The sequence below is a fragment of the Ranitomeya imitator genome, chromosome 3, assembly GCF_032444005.1.
Source record: "Ranitomeya imitator isolate aRanImi1 chromosome 3, aRanImi1.pri, whole genome shotgun sequence".
NCBI classification, from domain to species: domain Eukaryota; kingdom Metazoa; phylum Chordata; class Amphibia; order Anura; family Dendrobatidae; genus Ranitomeya; species Ranitomeya imitator.
In genome coordinates this window covers 312,042,853-312,063,426 of record NC_091284.1, presented here as the reverse complement: position 1 = coordinate 312,063,426, position 20,574 = coordinate 312,042,853, and the positions used below count along the sequence as shown (strand labels likewise).

The 20,574-nt window shown below is 42.4% G+C and overlaps 1 protein-coding gene across 7 annotated transcripts in view; it reads right to left on the bottom strand.

Annotated features, from left to right (window-relative positions):
- The window catches only part of ANKS1A (ankyrin repeat and sterile alpha motif domain containing 1A), a 322,349-nt gene that overhangs the window by 202,156 nt on the left and 99,619 nt on the right, over positions 1–20,574 (bottom strand). For all 7 annotated transcript variants that reach the window (XM_069756609.1, XM_069756607.1, XM_069756606.1 and 4 more), the window contains 3 exons: positions 13,459–13,755; positions 13,234–13,309; positions 2,439–2,540 (listed from right to left, as the gene is read on the bottom strand). In XM_069756609.1, the coding sequence (XP_069612710.1) occupies positions 2,439–2,540; positions 13,234–13,309; positions 13,459–13,755 (475 nt within the window). The remainder of the gene's footprint in view (positions 1–2,438; positions 2,541–13,233; positions 13,310–13,458; positions 13,756–20,574) is intronic.

The following is a 20,574-nucleotide window of genomic DNA, read 5'->3' as shown; positions in this document are numbered from 1 at the left end:
GGAACATAATTTGGCTTTCGTTTATAGGTCCCCGGCCAGCATTTGAGCCATAAAGCCCTCCTTGCTGCATTTGAAAAGGAAGCAGCTCTTGCCGCCAGTCTCACAGAGTCTATAGATATGTCTGCTAGGAACGCAGCTGCTCCTTTCATTATTGAGATTGAATCTAATACCGATTCTCTCGGAGATCTATCTTTTAGTTGTGATTGTAAATGATCTAACCACACCATTAATGCTCTGGCGGTACATGTACTGGCTATAGCTGGTTTTAGTCCATCCTCCGCCCCCCCCCCCTTCCCCTTCAGCAGCTTCCCGAGAACCTTTTAGAAATCCATAGGGTCATTTATGGTCCCCATATCTTCAAAAGGTAAAGCAAATTTTTTCGACGCTTTTGCAATGGCAACATCCAGTTTTGGTGCCTTACTCCAGGAAGAACAGGCTAGGTCGTCAAAAGGATATTTCCTTTTCGGGGTTAAGAGGACTTTTTTGTCTGGTCTCTTCCACTCTTTTTTTATTAGGGCATGTATTTTATCATTTACTGGAAATGCTCTTCGTTCCTTTGTTCTAGACCGCTAAACAAAGTCTTGCGCGCTATTTTGGATTTGGTCTCTACTAGTCCCATGGTTGTTGTTACCGCTTTTACTAAAGCGTCTGTCTCATCAATGGGAAAGCAATTGCGGCCCCCTTCCGAGGAAGAAGAGGATGATAGAGAAGAGAGCGAACTGTCTGAATTAGAGGTATCGTTATCTTCTTCGCTGGAACATGGCTCCGGGGATCTATTTTTGGACCTATGTTTCCTTTTCAAACCTTTGGCACTTTTTAACGCATCTTCTACCTGGGTTTTAATTAACCGTTTTAAGTCAGATGCGAATCTTGGGGACTCTTCAGAAATGGTATTTTCTATGCATATGGCACAGAGTTTTCTTTATCGATGTAGCGGGCAGTTCTACAGAGCAGATCGGACATACTCTGTGCCTGGTTTTCGTTGTACATTTCTTTCCATAAGAAAAACACAATAAAACCCCTTTTTAGAAAATGAGCATTCACGAAGATCACTTACCCTCCTAATTTAAGGGGGATACCGGTTCTGGCGTAGGAGTAGCTTCCTTGACTTGAACCGTTACTGATCTTCCGGATCCACCCGAGCCTCTGCTACGTTGAGATCCTGAGCTGCGACGCTGGGAAGGAGTATCATGCTGTCGTCGATGCTGGTGATGGTGCTGCTGCTGCGGACGTTGCTGCGGTTGGCGCATTTTCGACGGAGACTGCAGAATTTCTTCTGCCGGTTGCTCCTTCTCACTCATGGTGAGACTTTTTTCAGAGCACCAGTCATGCTGTTTTCTGCTTTCTTTTATGTATAATGCTCGGCGCAGGGGTCACTTCCGGGGCGGCGCACAGCATCTCTGGGTAATGGTTCCAGCGGTGCGCCGCCCCGGAAGTGACCCCTGCGCCGAGCATTCTGGGACTACCAGAATGCTTTAAGGCCGGCACGCGTGTGCGCTCATTCTCTGGCGTCCTCGCTTCCTGGAGGGAGCACGGCCATTCGCCGCTCCATGACGCCCAGCAGGAGAACCGGTGGTAAGACACCAGGTGACCGCAGTCACCTATTACCAGCTGCTAACTTTTTTTTATAGGGAGAAGCAGACTGGGTCTTTCTTCACTGCTTCTCCCTCGCTCACACACAAGGCCCACCGACCCTGGGATCGTGGCCTTCAGGGAAGGATATCCACCGTGTCCGAAGCAGGGCCCCCCACTGCCAGTAATCGCACCAATGGACCCTCGGCATCCCACGACGATCATGCTGCAGGTTCCCCATTAGGGACAGGAAACCGAACTGATCTGGGAGAGAGGTACCGCCTTTTTCACCTGTAGGTTTCCAGTCCCTGAGGGCGGATCCCTCTCTCTCCGTGGTGCCGTCATGGGGGGTAAAAGAATAATCTGGTAAAGGGGTTTTCCCATGAACATTGTAATGAAAGCAGCACTCCCATCACAGTTTTGATCTTCTTCATTTATTGCAATCATACTATATAGCACTGTGATTTTGTGTTTCTAATCAGCTAATTTTTCTCTCTGCCCTATGTAGAAAAAGGAAGTCTCTTGTCTTTGCAAAAATCATTCCCTTCTTCTGCAGGGACTTATAACTCATACAGAGAAAACTGACCTTTTATTTCTACATAGAGCTTAGAAGGATTTAGCTTGTGAGCCTTTAATTATGTCATATCACAGACCTAATGGAAAACAGAAGAACTATCAGGAACATTTTTTAACACATCCAATTGTGGAACTTATTATTATTCCAAGATGTATTGATTAAACTGTTGATTGAAATTAACTTTGTTCGTGGAAAAAACCCTTTCAAATTAAAACTAAAAACGCAACCAACTCCAAACAGAAAATGCTTCTATGCTTCTGTGTTAAAGTATGTGGAACAGCTGACTTACCCTGGATAAGTGAAGCTATCTGTTGGCTCTTCTGAGATGGCAACTCCTGGACAATGTCCAATGCAGTCATCCCTTTGTTGTCTGTTATGCTGACGTCGATTCCTGTCATGAAAAGTTAAATCAATTGGATTCCGGGATTATAATAAACGCAATATTTATATGCACATCTATACATACAGTTGTCAGACCAAGAATGAAAAATTGAGGAATTATGAAAAGCACGGGATCTATAGGCATGTTAATGAGCTGCAAATAATGGACACAAAATTTTCCAAACATCTCAAAATGTTTCGGAAACAATTTTGAGCGCCATGCACACTTATACTATGAGTGAGGACTTTAGTAGTTGTCTTAGGAAACGTCTGCCACACTGAATGCACTCTGGCAAGAAAATCATCAAGATCCACTGCTGGCAGCTCCCTTTGCAATTGCTAACCAATGATGCCACAGATGTGCTCTAAGGGAGAAAAGCCCAAAGACCCGGCAGGCTATGATAGCACTTCCAGCCATGTAGACTGACCACAATAGCACTAGCAACATGCATTCAGGAGTTGTCGTGTTGACAAACTACTTTTGGGATACTTTGTACAAATGTTCCATGATCAAATCAATGTAATACTGGGCTATTAGGGCATGTCCACACGTTGAGTATTTGGTTACAGAAATTTCTGCAAGGTTTCTGCATCTCTTGCCAGCAAAATGCTGTGGCAAAAAGGTGCGTTTTTATTGCTTTTTTTGCATGCATTTTTGTACAGCAATGAAGGCTTTTTAGAGCTAAATAACAATATTTAAAAAAAAAATGTTTTGTGATGTAAGTTCTTGGTTCAACCCCTTCATACTGAGACAGTGGCATCAAAGTAATGGGATGAGGGCTTTGTGTCAGCAGCTGTCGTGACACCAAGCCCTAGGTTTAGTAATGAAAAGGTGTCAGCCAGACAGCCTCATTACTAAACAGGTAAGAGTTAAATACACACACAGTCACCAGCCTATGTAGGAGCATTAACAGAATGAACCTACATAGGTTCTAACCAAAACGCAATTGGCAGAAATCAGCATGCACCACAATACCTGTTAATTTTTACAAATAATGAAAAAAAAATTGGGTAGGCTTCCTCATAATTTTCATAACCAGCAGAGGGAAAGCAGACACCTGAAGCACCTCAGCGCTATATATTGCGGGAGCGATGACCTTCCTGGTAGTATGTATCTAGAGGATTGATAGAGCGGTCACGTCTCTCGATGTGACTGCTCTAAAAGTGAGATTGCAGTGAGACACTCTGGATTATGTAGACTATGGCGGACAAGACAGTATATGGTTGTTTATTATTTTTGATTGTTTACAGAAAATATGGGCATCGGGGATTGGGCGTTGAGTATATGTTGATTTTTTTATTTAACTTTTTTTTTTTATAGGCAACAAGGGCATTGGGGATTTGGTGTTAGGCGAGCATAACAAGTTTTTTATTTGAATATGTACTTAATTATGTTAAAAGATTTTTTTATTTTTTTAAGTTTGAGGACAGGCACTGGTTGACGAGAGACTACTTCTCCCATCAGCAGCACCTGCTATCACTTATCAGTGACAGCAGATGTAGCCTGATGGAACTAGTAGTCTCTCATCAGCTAATGCTGGTGACCTGAGGTAGGTTCTTTACCGCGGGTCACAGTCACAGTTGCGGGGTCAAGCTCACATCTGACAGCATGACACTGCAGCGCTCTAACCGACTGTAACGACATTACCAGTGGTAACGCTACCGTCGATAAGAACTGCCAAGGCGGTGTTTCCCACGCTGTCACACAGATGACAGCGTGGGAAACACCATAGGAAAACTGTAAATACGCAATAAAAAACTCAGCAAATCCGCAAATATTTTTATACCCGTGTTTTGGCAGTGGATGTGACTGACTCAATTGAAGTCAATGTGGTAAAAAACGCTAAAAATCCTCACAGAATAGAAATGCTGCAGAAAAAACCCCCACTGCAAATACTCAGAGGAAATTTACTGATCATGTGCACAGCACTTCAGGATTGTAATTGAGTTAGCTGGCATAAGGATTCCCTAGGGTTTTTGGCCAATTTCAGTGCGGAATAAAAAGGCAGCAAGACTTACCTGCCCAGATCTTAGAACAAATGCGCTGCAAAGTGCAGCCAGCCCATAAAGCAAGAGGTTAGCAACACAGGTGCAAAATACCAGATCAACAGCCACTCTCCACATACCCACTCCTGAGTCTCTAGTGGCTTTGCTATTTAGCTTAGTGTGGGACTCGTAAGCGTGGGTTACGAGCTTGCGTATTTTGGCCAAAAAAAATCAACCAATACCTCACTATTTTTGAATAATTTTTGCACTATATTTTTCGGGGTGCAGCCAAGCCCAAACACGTTCGGTCTCGCATGAGGGGTGTTCGCACTGGGATGCATTGAGAGTGTACTGGCCAGCCCGCCTAATCGAAAAGTAGGGGCGTGACTAATAGGCTGTGAACCAGACACTATGCAGTACCATTGTGTGAACAACGCCCTATGTGGGCCTTTATTGTGCAATTGTATACTGGGCAGTCACCCCCTCCAGGAGTGGGTATGTGAAGAGTGGCTGTTGATCTGGTATTTTGCACCTGTGTTGCTAACATCTTGCTTTATGGGCTGGCTCCACCCTACAGTGCATTTGTTCGAAGATCTGGGCAGGTAAGTGTTGCTGCCTTTTTTTTTCTGCTGTTGAAAATTGAATTTTTGTTGACCTTGAGTCTCTAGTGGCTTTGCTATTTAGTCCATTTCAGTGCGGAAAAAAGCTGCAAAAACACACCGTGTGCACATAACCTTAGTGTACCTGGAAAGATGACTAGATGGTTCTAGCTACCGTAAATTATGCCACACCATCAAAAGGCATTTGCATGACACAGGGCTGCGAGCTAAACCGCAATCTCCATGTGTTTCTTTGGCCTCATGCCACCGCTCTTAAAGGCTATCATACTGCAGAGCAAGATGGCAAAAAAAAAGCTATAGTAGAGGTCTATCGACTTCAGCCTTTAATTTTAATTTGGTCTTGGATGCACCGATAGCTTGAGATTGGTAAAGAGATCATGTGTTCAACGTCATGAAGAGGAATTCACGGGGGAACCTCATGAAGAGGAATTAATGGAGGAACGTCACAAATATCCAATTCCAGGGTAGGGTTGCATAATGTGAAGTGGCATAACATATGGTTGCCGGACCCCTCTAGTCTTCATTCTAGGTGCACTAACAACTCAGCATTACACTGCTTTGGTCTTGTATCCAGCAATAGGGCCATTTCTTTAAATAGTCACAGGGGCTGATGTTTTTAACACGGAAATGTCAGGCTGCATGTTATTTCATGCTACAGTGGGCAACCTGAGTGCCCTAAAGGAGCTACCACAGCCTCCTGCCTCTACGACTACGTCTCCCAACGAGCACATCTGGGCATCAAGGGTCGGCCATTGCAAAAGGAGCTGCAGGCAGCAGATTTTAAATATTTTTCTGCCCAAGTGCATTCAGCATGGTAGAACATTCCTCAGACAACCAGTAATACAAACAGCTTCATTAAATAGTACACGCAAAATGCCAGTGTCAACGTCTACAGTGGAGAGGCGACTCCAGGATGCTGGCCTTCAGGGCAGAGTAGCCAAGAAAAAGCCATATCTGAGACTGGCTAATAAAAGAAAAAGATTAATATGGGCAAAACAACACAGACATTGGACAGAGGAAGATTGGAAAAAAAGTGTACAGACAGACGAATCCAAGTTTGAGGTGTTTAGATCACACAGAACATTTGTGAGATGCAGGACAACTGAAAAGATACTGGAAGAGTGCCTGACACCATTTGTCAAGCATGGTAGGGGTAATGTGATGGGCTGGGGTTGCTTTGGTGCTGGTAAAGTGGGAGATTTGTTCTAGGTAAAAAGGATTTTGAATAAGGTAGGCTATCACTCCATTTTGCAAAGCCATGTCATACCCTGTGGACAGCGCTTGATTGGAGCCAATTTCATCCTACAACAGGACAATGACCCAAAGCACACCTCCAAATTATGCAAGAACTATTTAAGGAAGAAGCAGGCAGCTGGTATTCTATCTGTAATGGAGTGGCCAGCGCAGTCACCAGATCTCAACCCCATTGAGCTGTTGTGGGAGCAGCTTGACCGTATGGTACGCAAAAAGTGCCCATCAAGCCAAACCAACTTGTGGGAGGGTCTTCTGGAACCATGGGGTGAAATTTCTCCAGACTACCTCAGCAAATTAACTGCTAGAATGACAAGTCTGCAATGCTGGAATTGCTGCAAAGGGAGCATTCTTTGACAAAAGCAAAGTTTGAAGGAGAAAATTATTATTTCAAATAAAAATCTTTTTTTCGAACCTTTTCAATGTCTGGACTAGATATTCAGTTCACTTGGCAACTCATTTGATTAATAAAAGTATGAGTTTTCATGGAAAACACAAAATTGTCTGGGTGATACTAAACTTTTGAACGGTAGTGTATACACATGGCCGAAAATGTTGGCACCTTTGAAGTTGTTTCAGAAAATTATTGCAATTACACAAGTTTTGTTATACCCTTGTTTATATTTTTTGTGTATATTTGAAAAACACAAAACCCCAAAAATGGTTGTTCAAAATTGTACACCCTTTGGAATAAATAACTGCAATCAATCACTTCCTATAACAAGCTTCTTACACTTCTCAACTCAAATTTTGGACCACTCTTCCTTTGCAAACTGCTTCAGATCTCTTATATTTCAAGGGTGCCATCTCCCAACAGCAATTTAAGATCTCTTGACAGGTGTTTAATGGGATTTAAATCTGGACTCATTGCTGGCCACTTCAGAACTCTCCATCGCTTTGCTGCCATCCATTTCTGGGTGCTTCTTGAAGTATGTTAGGGGTCATTGCTCTGCTAGAAGACCCATGACCTAGGGTGCAAACCCAGCTTTCAGACACTGGGTCCTACATTGCGACCCAAAGTCCTTTGGTAACCTTCAGATTTCATGATGCATTGAACACAGGCACTCAGCGCCAGAGGCAGCAAAATAAGCCCAAAACATCTTTGAACCTCCACCATATCTGACTGTAGGTCATGTGTTCTTTTCTTTGTAGGTCTCATTCCTTTTTCGGTAAACAGTAGAATGATGAGCTTTATAAAAATAAAAAATAAACACTAGCTTGGTCTCATCCACAAGATGCTTTCCCAGAAGTTTTTTTTTTTGCTTTCTCACGTTCTTTTTGGCAAACTGCAGTTCAGCTTTTTAATGTCTCTTTCAGCAGTGGAGTACTCCTGGGTCTCCTGCAATAGCGTTTCATTTAATTCAAAAGTAAATGGACAGTTAGTATTGACACTGATGCACTCTGAGCATGCAGGACAGCTTGAATTTTTTTGGAACTTGATTGGGGAGGCTTATCCACTATCCGGACTATTTTGCAATGCAACCTTTCAACTTTTTTTTTCCATCCACGACCAGTCAGATAAGCTACAGTTCCATGGGTTGTTAACTTCTTGATTAAAGAAGAGAAACCAGCGCAGGGGGGGGGCGGCGCCGAAAGCCCATGAAGATGTGAGTGACGGCAGAGTACCGTTCAAGCTGGGGATTGAGGACCCGCCTCCGTGGACAAAGATAGGTATTTTTGCAAAGTTTCAAAGCGCTTTATTTTAGTAATACCTGAACACAAAACTAAAAGAGCCACCTTGTTAGAATGCGGCATTACTGCTGCACAAGGTGGCTCTTTTAGTTTATAACGGCTGCAGGGGGGTGACAGTGGCCCTTTAAGTTGCGCACCATGGGCAAAGAAACATCAAGATATCTGGAGATGGACTTATAACCTTAAGATTGTTGATATTTTTCAACAATTTTGGTTCTCAAGTCCTCAAGACCGTTCACTTTTACGCTTTCTGTTCTCCATGCTTAATGTGGACACAATGAAAACATTTAGTCACCCTCTCTCCCTTTTATTTGATTTTAGATGTGATTTTCATATTGCCCACATCTGTTACTTGCCAGAAGTGAACTTGAATGAGCATCATATGCTTGGAATTAACAAAACATGCGTAACTTAAATAATTTTCTGGGAGAATTATTTCATATTTTCTTGGGTGTAAAACACTTTTAGCCATGACTATTATAATATACTAGATGGTGGCCCGATTCTAACGCATCGGGTATTCTAGAATATGTATGTATGTATGTATATAGCAGCCACACGGTATATAGCACAGGCCATGACATATTGTAGAATACACGATGCGTTAATACAGCCCAAACAGTATATAACATTTCCCACGTAGTATATAACACTGCCCACAAAGTATATAACATTGCCCACGTAGTATATAGCAGCCACGCAGTATATAACACAGCCCACGTAGTATACAATATTGCCCACATAGTATATAACACTGCCCATGTAGTATATAGCAGCCATGTAGTATATAACACTTCCCACACAATATATAACACAGCCCACGTAGTATTTAGCAGTGTGGGCACCATATCCCTGTTAAAAAAAATAATTAAAATAAAAAATAGTTCTATACTCACCCTCCGTTGTCCAGCGAAGCTCTGTCGATGCGCGCGCGGCTGCCGCCAGCTTCCGTTCCCAAGATGCATTGCAAAATTACACAGATGACGTAGCGGTCTTGCGAGACCGCTAAGTCTTCTGGGTAATTTTGCAATGCATCTCTGAGAACGGAAGCTGGCGGCAGCCGCGCGCGCCTCGGCGGAAGACGGATGGTGAGAATAGCAGTTTTTTTGTTTTTTTATTATTTTTAACATTAGATCTTTTTTACTATTGATGCTGCCTATGCAAAAAGTAAAAAGTTGGTCACAAAGGGTTAATAGCAGCGTTAACGGAGTGCTTACCCGCGGCATAACGCGGTCCATTAACGCTGTCATTAACCCTGTGTGAGCGCTGACTGTAGGGGAGTATGGAGCGGGCGCCCGGCACTGACTGGACGGGAGTAAGGAGGGACTAATTCTCGGCCGGACTGTGCCCGTCGCTGATTGGTCACGGCAGCCAGGACAGGCAGCTGGCGAGACCAATCAGCGACGAGGGATTTCCGTGACGGAAGTTGAAGACCGAAAGACGGAAGTACCCCTTAGGCAATTATATAGTAGATATTATGTAGTGTGTGTGCATGTGTGTGCGTGAGAGAGAGAGTGTGAGAGAGAGAGAGAGTGTGAGAGAGTGAGTGTGAGTGAGAGAGTGTGTGTGTGTGTGTGTGTGTGTGTATGTATATATATATGTGTGTGTGTGTGTGTGTGTGTGTGTGTGTGTGTGTGTGTGTGTGTGTGTGTGTATATATAGATATATATATATATATATAGATATATATATATATCTATATATATCTATATATATCTATATATATATATATTTTTTTTTTTTTTTTTTTTTCACAAAAAAATAAAGGGAACACTTAGGGTAAGTTCACACAGACATTTTTTCTGTGTTTTTCTTCTGCAGCAAAACCTGATCATCTTGCCAGGAAAGAAGGTGCGTTTTTTGCAGTGTTTTTTGCAGAGTTTTTTTCTCTTTGTGAATGCCAATAAATTGAATGCACAAAGAAAAAAAAACCAACTTCCTGCAGATAGAATGAGTAGATATATTGATAGAATAGATAGATAGAATAGATAGATAGAATAGATAGATAGAATAGATAGATAGAATAGATAGATAGAATAGATAGATAGATAGATAGATAGATAGATAGATAGATAGATAGATAGATAGATAGATAGATACATTACCTGCGGTATCCTCTTCCCTGGCATTTTCCCATGGTGGAGAGGTAACTTCAGGTCAGGCTGTGAGGGAGAGCAGGCTCGGTGATGTCACTGCTCGTTACTGAGCCTGCTGCGTATCATTCATTCCCCAGTCGCTTACAGCCGGGAGCGGTCGCATTAGCATCGCTCCTTGTTGTAAGCTTTATCTCCCCCAGATATTGCGTCAGATACTCGTTATATTGGACTATGACGGATCAGGGAAAATACTTCTGCTTTTTTATTTTATTTATTACAGAAGATCGATGGCTTCACTTTGGAATGGCAGAACAATAAAAAGATGGTCAAACCTGTGTTTTATTTCATTAAAACACTTTTTTCTTGCATGTGTGTTTATTTAACCATTTAACTACTATAGAATTAGTAATAGAAAGGTGTCTTATTGACGCCTCTCCATTACTAAGTCGGCTTAATGTCACCTTACAATAGCAAGGTGACATTAACCTCTTATTACCCCACTTGCCACTGCTACAGGGCAAAGTGCCAGAATTGGCGCATTTAATAGATGTGCCTTTTCTGGGCAGCTGTGGGCTGCTATTTTTAGGCTGGGGGGCCTATATCAATGGCCCCTAACCAGCCTGAGAATACCAGCCCCCAGCTGTGAGCTTTAGCAAGGCTGGCTGTCAAAAATGGGGAGGATCCCACGCCTTTTTTTTTTAAATTATTTACTTAAATAATTTTTTTTTAAAAAGCGTGAGGACCCCTCTATTCCTGATAACAAGCCTTGCTGAAGCTGACAGTTGCAGCCCCCAGCTGTGAGATTTGTCTGGCTGGTTATCAAAAATAGGGGGGAACCCACAACTATTTATTTATTTTTTAAATTATTTATTGCGCAGGAGCGGTGGATGAAAACTCCCAGCCGCTGCTCCTGCTGTCACTGTAATTAGTGGCTGTAGGTGTCAGATGATGGGAGCAACAGTCCCATCAGCTGACACCAGTGATCGGAGGTGAGTTTACACCTCCGATCACAGCTGAGCGCTCCCCGCTCTCTTCTGATAGCAGGGAGAAGCAGCTCTCTGATCGGCAGGAGAATTTCCCCGCCGATCAGAAGCAGTGTTTGCCGCGCTGTCATGGAAATGACAGCGTGTCAAACACTGTAATGTCGGACCCCCCATTCAAGTGAATGGGGAACGAGTCCGCTCTGCTGGATGACAGGCTGCATAAACGCATTATGCAGCCTGCCATCTAGATGTACCAGAGCTGAATGTGACGTCACATCCGGCTCTCCTTGACTTTTCTGCAGCAAATACGCTGCAAGAAAAGTCAACCTTGCGCATGTGCAGCGTTTTTTCACCATCGATTCAAGAAGTGACACGCCCTATGTCCACAAAACGCAGCGAAGCACAAAATACTGATCACACAAAAACTCAATGTGTGCGCATGAGATTTCAGAAATCTCATAGGCTTTGCCGGTACTGTAAAATGCAGCTGAAAATTAGCATAAAAAAACGCAGCAAAAACACTCTGTGTGAACTTACCTGTAAACAACAGAATATAACTCCAAGTAAATCAAACCTCCGTGAAATCAAACTGTCCACTTAGGGTGGCATTTTTTTTGGAGGGCCGGATAGCTCTCCATGTGCTCGCCAAAGGTAGCCTGACTGCCATGAGGTACCGAGATGAGATCCTCAGACCCCTTGAGACCATATGCTGGTGCGGTTGGCAATGGGGTCCTCCTAATGCAGGATAATGCCAGACCTCATGCGGCAGGAGTGTGTCAGCAGTTCGTGTAAGATGAAGGCATTGAAGCTATTGACTGGCCTGCTCGTTCCCCAGACCTGAATCCGATTGAACACATCTGAGACATCATGTCTCGCACCATCCACCAACGTCACGTTGCACCACAGACTGTCAAGGAGTTGGCGGATGCTTTAGTCCAGGTTTGGGAGGAGATCCCTTAGGAGATCATTTGCCGCCTCATCAGGAGCATGCCCAGGTGTAGGGAGGTCATACAGGCACGTGGAAGCCACACACACTACTGAGCATCATTTCCTTGTCTTGAGACAATTTCACTGAAGTTGGATCAGCCTGTAACTTCATTTTCCACTTTGATTTTGAGCATCATTCCACTCCAAACCTCCGTGGGATATTAGTTGTAATTTACGTTGATAATTTTTAGGTTTTATTTTTCTCAACACATTCTACTCTGCAATGCATAAAGATTTACAACCGGAATATTTCATTCAGTGATATCTAGGATGCGGGATTTAAGTGTTCCCTTTATTTTTTATATACATGCATATCCAATATATGTCATTTGTCATCTGTACACCAGAACAATAGATATGAAACAGCAGATGTGATTGAAGGTTACAATCAGCCATTATGTGCCTTCAACAGCAGCAGGTGGCATGGAGCTCCGCCCGTGCCTGTTAACCAGTTAAATGCCGCTGTAACAATGGCATTTAAAATACGCCAGCAGAGGGGCACATTATTCCACGCACCCATGACAGCTGGAGGTTCTGTTTGTCCTGACTATTCTCCTGTGAAAGCCATCCTATAGCTGGGGTTCACAGACCATGATTTTAGCTTCCAGGCGATAGCAGCTTCCAGTCCCCTAATGGGATTATAAAATACAGTAAAAACTGAAAAATGTTTTAAAAAATATGAAAAAAAAATAAAAAAAACACAAAAGTTGAAATCACACCCCCTTTGCCCCTACTAAAAATAAAAACACATATTTGGTATCGCTGCATTCGTAAAAGTTTGATCTACTAAAATATAAAGTAAATTGATCGGATAAGTAAATGGTGTAATCAAATCGTCCTATCTAACCCAAAATGATAGGAGTAAAAATTTCAGCTCAGAGTGCAAAAAATAAGCAAAAATGTGTCTTATAATCCGGTGCGTCTTACAATGCGCAAAATGCGGTAGTGAACATAAGAAATTTAAAAAAAAAAAGAAAAAAATATTTTAACAGTGCACTTTTTGGCAATTTCAATGCACTTGAAATTTTGTTGGGGCTTTCCGATGCATCACATGACAAGTAGGGTATTAATATAAATAAGTTAATCACCTGCATCTAGAAGCACTTGAACAACATCAGCCTTCCCGAACAATGCAGCTTCATGTAATGCACTTCCTTTCTCTGTCTGGAAAAAAAAAAATATCAAGGTTACTGAAAAATAATGTAGGAAGGGAATATTTTTAATTAACACGTAAAAAAAAAAAAAAAAAAAAAAAATGCAATATAAACATATGGTACATTGAAAAAAGTTATGAGTAATATGTACGATTATACCATGTAGTTGATATCCATAGCAGCATCCAGCAAAACTCTGACAACTGCTCTGTGGCCATTGCGAGCCGCCAGATGAAGAGGAGTGTGCTTCCGTGTGTGGCAGCTCAGCAAGTTAGGGTGGGCATTGAGTAGGAGCTTCACTACTTCCAAGCGCCCATACAGTGCTGCCAAATCCAGGGGTGTCTCCATCTTGTGGTTTCGCATTGTAGGGTCAGTCAATTCCTCCAGTAAAACCCGAACGACCTCAGTGTGTCCATATTGTGCAGCACAGTGCAGGGCGGTTTCGTTATCATTATTCTGTAGAATACATCGGTGGGTAAGTCTAACGATATGTGTGACACATTATCATACACAAGTTATTATACCTAATATTATATCCTGTAAATACAAACAAAAACTGGGTACTAGTTGCAACGTTTGTGTTATTTCAAAAGTCCGCCCAACACTCTTCCATTGCATAGACACCATGTTTACATTTCATTTTTTCTTTTTTTTTTTTTTTTTTATTATTGGCAGAATTCCAGAAAAGGAGCATGTGCCCTGCACAAAAGGGCTATGGAGTTGCAACTAGCTTTAGGTAGAATAGAAATGTAAGAACTCAGAATTAAATAAATTATTAGCAGTTATTAATATTGGTCAATTCATTTTCATAGGATATTTGTATGTTTAGAAATATTAATTAATTGTATGTTCAATCCAATCTATGACCTCTATTTCTAAAAAACAGTTGTGGTACTATTTTACTACAGGAAATTTGTTATTGCTAATTAATGGCCATTTATTAAGTGTGGAAAAAATAGAAGTGTTGGAATCAGAAACTTTGAACCGACACCACAGCCTTGCTCCACTCTGTTTCTAAAAGTGAATTGTGATTATTTTAAACCCCTTCAGCACAGAGCCAGAAGGTGAACTTCCTGACCAGGCCAAATTTTCCAAATCTCACTTTATGTGGTAATAACTCCGGAACGCTTCAACATATCCCAGTGATTCGAAAATTGTTTTTTCGTGACAAGTTGTACTTCATGTTAAGGTTAAACTTTGGCCAATATACAGGTCCTTCTCAAAAAATTAGCATATAGTGTTAAATTTCATTATTTAACATAATGTAATGATTAGAATTAAACTTTCATATATTATAGATTCATTATCCACCAACTGAAATTTGTCAGGAATTTTATTGTTTTAATACTGATGATTTTGGCATACAACTCCTGATAACCCAAAAAACCTGTCTCAATAAATTAGCATATCAAGAAAAGGTTCTCTAAACGACCTATTACCCTAATCTTCTGAATCAACTAATTAACTCTAAACACATGCAAAAGATACCTGAGGCTTTTATAAACTCGCTGCCTGGTTCATTACTCAAAACCCATATCATGGGTAAGACTAGCGACCTGACAGATGTCAAGAAGGCCATCATTGACACCCTCAAGCAAGAGGGTAAGACCCAGAAAGAAATTTCTCAACAAATAGGCTGTTCCCAGAGTGCTGTATCAAGGCACCTCAATGGTAAGTCTGTTGGAAGGAAACAATGTGGCAGAAAACGCTGTACAACGAGAAGAGGAGACCGGACCCTGAGGAAGATTGTGGAGAAGGACCGATTCCAGACCTTGGGGAACCTGAGGAAGCAGTGGACTGAGTCTGGTGTGGAAACATCCAGAGCCACCGTGCACAGGCTTGTGCAGGAAATGGGCTACAGGTGCCGCATTCCCCAGGTAAAGCCACTTTTGAACCATAAACAGCGGCATAGGCGCCTGACCTGGGCTACAGAGAAGCAGCACTGGACTGTTGCTAAGTGGTCCCAAGTACTTTTTTCTGATGAAAGCAAATTTTGCATGTCATTCGGAAATCAAGGTGCCAGAGTCTGGAGGAAGACTGGGGAGAAGGAAATGCCAAAATCCCTGAAGTCCAGTGTCAAGTACCCACAGTCAGTGATGGTGTGGGGTGCCATGTCAGCTGCTGGTGTTGGTCCACTGTGTTTCATCAAGGGCAGGGTCAATGCAGCTAGCTTTCAGGAGATTTTGGAGCACTTCATGCTTCCATCGGCTGAAATGCTTTATGGAGATGAAGATTTCATTTTTCAGCACGACCTGGCACCTGCTCACAGTGCCAAAACCACTGGTAAATGGTTTACTGACCATGGTATTACTGTGCTCAATTGGCCTGCCAACTCTCCTGACCTGAACCCCATAGAGAATCTGTGGGATATTGTGAAGAGAAAGTTGAGAGACGCAAGACCCAACACTCTGGATGAGCTTAAGGCCGCTATTGAAGCATCCTGGGCCTCCATAACATCTCAGCAGTGTCACAGGCTGATTGCCTCCATGCCACGCCGCATTGAAGCAGTCATTTCTGCCAAAGGATTCCCGACCAAGTATTGAGTGCATAACTGAACATTATTATTTGATGGTTTTTTTGTTTGTTATTAAAAAACACTTTGATTGGATGGGTGAAATATGCTAATTTATTGAGACAGGTTTTTTGGGTTATCAGGAGTTGTATGCCAAAATCATCAGTATTTAAACAATAAAAGACCTGACAAATTTCAGTTGGTGGATAATGAATCTATAATATATGAAAGTTTAATTGTAATCATTACATTATGGTAAATAATGAAATTTAACACTATATGCTAATTTTTTGAGAAGGACCTGTAAATGTGTATATTTATGAACTTATAAAAAATTTGACAAAAATTTTTTGAAAATTTCAACATTTTCAAATGTAGAATTGTTATGCTATTAAACCAAACAATTACCATATACCACACAAATAGATAATACATAGTAGCATTTCCACATGTCTACTTTAGATCATCAAAACATTTACGGTATTTGTTTTTTTTTTTGTTTGTTTGTTTGTTTTTTAAAACCACCAAATCTCAGAGACCAGACAAAAAAAATCTCAAAGTGACACAATCTTAAATAGAACCTGTCACCCCCATAATCGAAGGTGAGCTAAGCCCACCAGCATCAGGTGCTTATCTACAGCATTCAGGAATGCTGTAGATAAGCCCCCGATGTAACCTGAAAGATGAGAAAAAGACGTTAGATTATACTCACCCAGGGGCGGTCTCTGACTGATCCGATGGGCGTCGCGGTCCGGTCCGGCGCCTCCTATCTTCATACGATGATGTCCTCTTCTTGACTTCACGCTGCAGCTCCGGCGCAGGCGTACTTTGTCTGCCCTGTTGAGGTCAGAGCAAAGCACTGCAGTTCGCAAGCGCCGGACCTCTCTGAACTTTCCCAGCAAAGTACTGCAGTGCACAAATGCTGTAGATAAGCCCCTGATGCACGTGGGCTTAGCTCACCTTCGATTTTGGGGGTGACAGGTTCCCTTTAAAAACTGCAACCCTAAAAGTCCTCAAAACCACATTCAAGAAGTTTATTAAGCCTTTAGGTGCTTCACAGGAATTAAAGCAATGTGGAAGGTATAAATGAACATTTTAATTTTTCCCACAAAAATGTCGAATTGGCCCCCAATTTTGTTATTTTCACAAGGGTAACAAGAAAAAAATGAACCATTCAATTTGTTGTGCAATTTCTCCTGAGTATGCGGATGCCCCATGCATGGTGGAAAACTACTGTTTGGGTGCATGACAGGAAAGAGCTCAGTTTGACTTTTGGAGTGAAAAAAGTGTCTGCAAGGCCTCTTTCAGAGGTCAGTGTGTCCAGTACATGTGGTGACAGTTCACACCTAGCAGAGACATTTCCACACATTACCAGAGACACTTACACATGTAGACCCATTAAAGTGAATGGATCTGTGCACAGGTCAGTGTGTTTCCATGGACGGTATGTCCGTAGGCAAAACATGCTGACATATCTGTTCTTTACCGGCAGAATGGGCCACAAAACGTCCTGTGCACGTGCGCACGGATGACACATTGGGATGTCATACATGAGACACGTACCGACGCCTGAGAAACAGCAATACAGTAAGCGCTGTTCCCCTGTGCTGAAGACGGCTCACATCATTCTCCTCTGCTCTGCCAGTGATCAGCAGGAGCAGGGGAGAACGATGAGAGTTATACTCAAGTGATGACAATGAGAGCAGGTGGCGGCTGATGGGACTATTACTCCCATCAGCCTACACCTGTTGCCGCTAATACCAGTGAGAGCAGGTGGCGGCTGATGGGAGTATTCATCACCCGCTGCCTGCGCTATAAATAAATGAAAATTCCAGTGTGGGTTCCTACGGTGATCTGCTGTGAACTCACTTACCTGAACTACAGCAGCTCATTCACCAGCGGTTCTCAGCCTGGACAGTCGCATCTGGTCACCGTCTAGGTTGAAAAATATTTATCCCCCAGACATGGTTACGTTGTGGGACAGAATGGCAGACAGGTGAGGGATATTGTTGTTTTTTTATTTTTGTTTTTATTACAGGAGATGAGGGATTTAGTGGAATTAGACGTTATACTCACCTGTTTGTTAATTTTAAATAAAAATAAAAAAGTGTGTTTTTTATTTCAAATAAAGGACTTGACAGACACAGCAAGTATATTTATTTACCATACAACTATAAAAGATTAGCAATGGATAGGTGTCTCGTAGATACCTCTACATTACCCAAGACGTGGACTTGATTGCACCTGACAATACAAAGGTGACATCAACCCTACAAATAATACCCCACTTGCCACAGCTACAGGGCAAGTGGGAAGAGCCAGGTAAAGCACCAGAATTGGTGCATCTAATGTCCTTTCTGGGAGGCTGTGGGCTGCTATTTTTAGGTTGGGGGGGGGGTCAATATCCATGACACCTTACCAGCCCCCAGCTGTCTGATTAAGCAAGGCTGGTTGTCAAAAATGGGGGGACCCCACGTCATTTTTTGTAGAATTATTTATTTTAATAACTAGCTGAAGAGCCCGGCGTTGCCTGGGCATAGTAAATATCTGTTGTTAGTTATAGCACGTCACTTCTCTTATTTTCCCATCACGCCTCTCATTTTCCCAATCACATCTTTAATTTTCCCCCTCACATCTCTCATTTTCTCCCTCACACCTCTCATTTTCTCCCTCACTCCTCTCATTCCCGCCTAACACTTGTCATTTCGACCTCACATCTGTCATTTTCTGATCACTACACTATTTTCCCTCACTCCTCTCATTTTGCACTCACACCTTTTCATTTTCTCCTCACACCTCTCATTTTCACCTAAGTATATACATGTTTGTCATCTCTTATATATAGTATACACCTGTATGTCATCTCCCCTGTATATAGTATGTACCTGCTGTGTGTCATCTCCCCTGTATATAGTATATACCTGTATGTCATCTCCTCCTATATATAGTATATACCTGTATGTCATCTCCTCCTATATATAGTATATACCTGTATGTCATCTCCTATATATAGTATATACCTGTATGTCATCTCCTCCTATATATAGTATATACCTGTATGTCATCTCCTTCTATATATAGTATATACCTGTATGTCATCTCCTCCTGTATATAGTATATACCTGTGTGTCATCTCCCCTGTATATAGTATATACCTGTGTGATCTCCTGTATTAGACCTCGTTCACACGTTATTTGCTCAGTATTTTTACCTCAGTATTTGTAAGATAAATTGGCAGCCTGATCCCCAGGCAACAGGAAGCCCTCCCCCCTGGCAGTATATATTAGCTCACACATACACATAATAGACAGGTCATGTGACTGACAGCTGCCGTATTTCCTATATGGTACATTTGTTGCTCTTGTAGTTTGTCTGCTTATTAATCAGATTTTTATTTTTGAAGGCTAATACCAGACTTGTGTGTGTTTTAGGGCGAGTTTCGTTTGTCAAGTTGTGTGTGTTGAGTTGTGTGTGGCGACATGCATGTAGCGACTTTTGTGAGATGAGTTTTGTGTGGCAACATGTGTGCAGCAACTTTTTGTGTGTCGAGTTGCATGTGACAGGTTAGTGTAGCAAGTTGTGTGCAGCAAGTTTTGCGCATGGCGAGTTTTGCGCATGGCGAGTTTTATGTCTGGTGCCTTTTGAGTATGTGCAAGTTTTGTGTGAGGCAACTTTTGCATGTGTTGCAAATTTTGTGCATGTGGCAATTTTTCCGCGTGTGCAAGTTTTGCATGTGGCGAGTTTTCCATGAGGTGAGTTTTGCACTTGTGGCGAGTTTTGCGTGAGCCTAGTTTTTGCATGTGGCGAGTTTTGCGCGTGGTGAGTTTTGAGCGGCGACTTTTGTGTTTCGACTTTTATGTGGCGAGGTTGGTGTATGTGTGGTGAAATGTGTGCTGGGGGTGGTATATGTGTTCAAGCACGTGGTAGTGTGTGGTGCATTTTGTGTGTGTGTTCATATCCCCATGTGTGGTGAGTATCCCATGTCGGGGCCCCACCTTAGCAACTGTACGGTATATACTCTTTGGCGCCATCGCTCTCATTCTTTAAGTCCCCCTTGTTCACATCTGGCAGCTGTCAATTTGCCTCCTACACTTTTCCTTTCACTTTTCCCCATTATGTAGATAGGGGAAAAATTGTTTGGTGAATTGGAAAGCGCGGAGTTAAAATTTCACCTCACAACATAGCCTATGACGCTCTCAGGGTCCAGACGTGTGACTGTGCAAAATTTTGTGGCTGTAGCTGCGACGCTTCCAACACTTTTCCTTTCACTTTTTCCCCCATTATGTAGATAGGGGCAAAATTGTTTGGTGAATTGGAATGCGCGGGGTTAAAATTTCGCCTCACAACATAGCCTATGACGCTCTCGGGGTCCAGACGTGTGACTGTGCAAAATTTTGTGGCTGTAGCTGCGACGGTGCAGATGCCAATCCCGGACATACACACACACACACACACACACACACACACACACATTCAGCTTTATATAGTGGACTAGCTGAAGAGCCCGGCGTTGCCTGGGCATAGTAAATATCTGTGGTTAGTTATAGCACGTCACTTTTCTTATTTTCCCATCACGCCTCTCATTTTCCCAATCACATCTCTCATTTTCTCCCTCACACCTCTCATTTTCTCCCTCACTCCTCTCATTCCCGCCTAACACTTGTCATTTCGACCTCACATTTCATTTTCCGATCACTACACTATTTTCCCTCACTCCTCTCATTTTGCACTCACACCTCTCATTTTCACCTCAGTATATACAT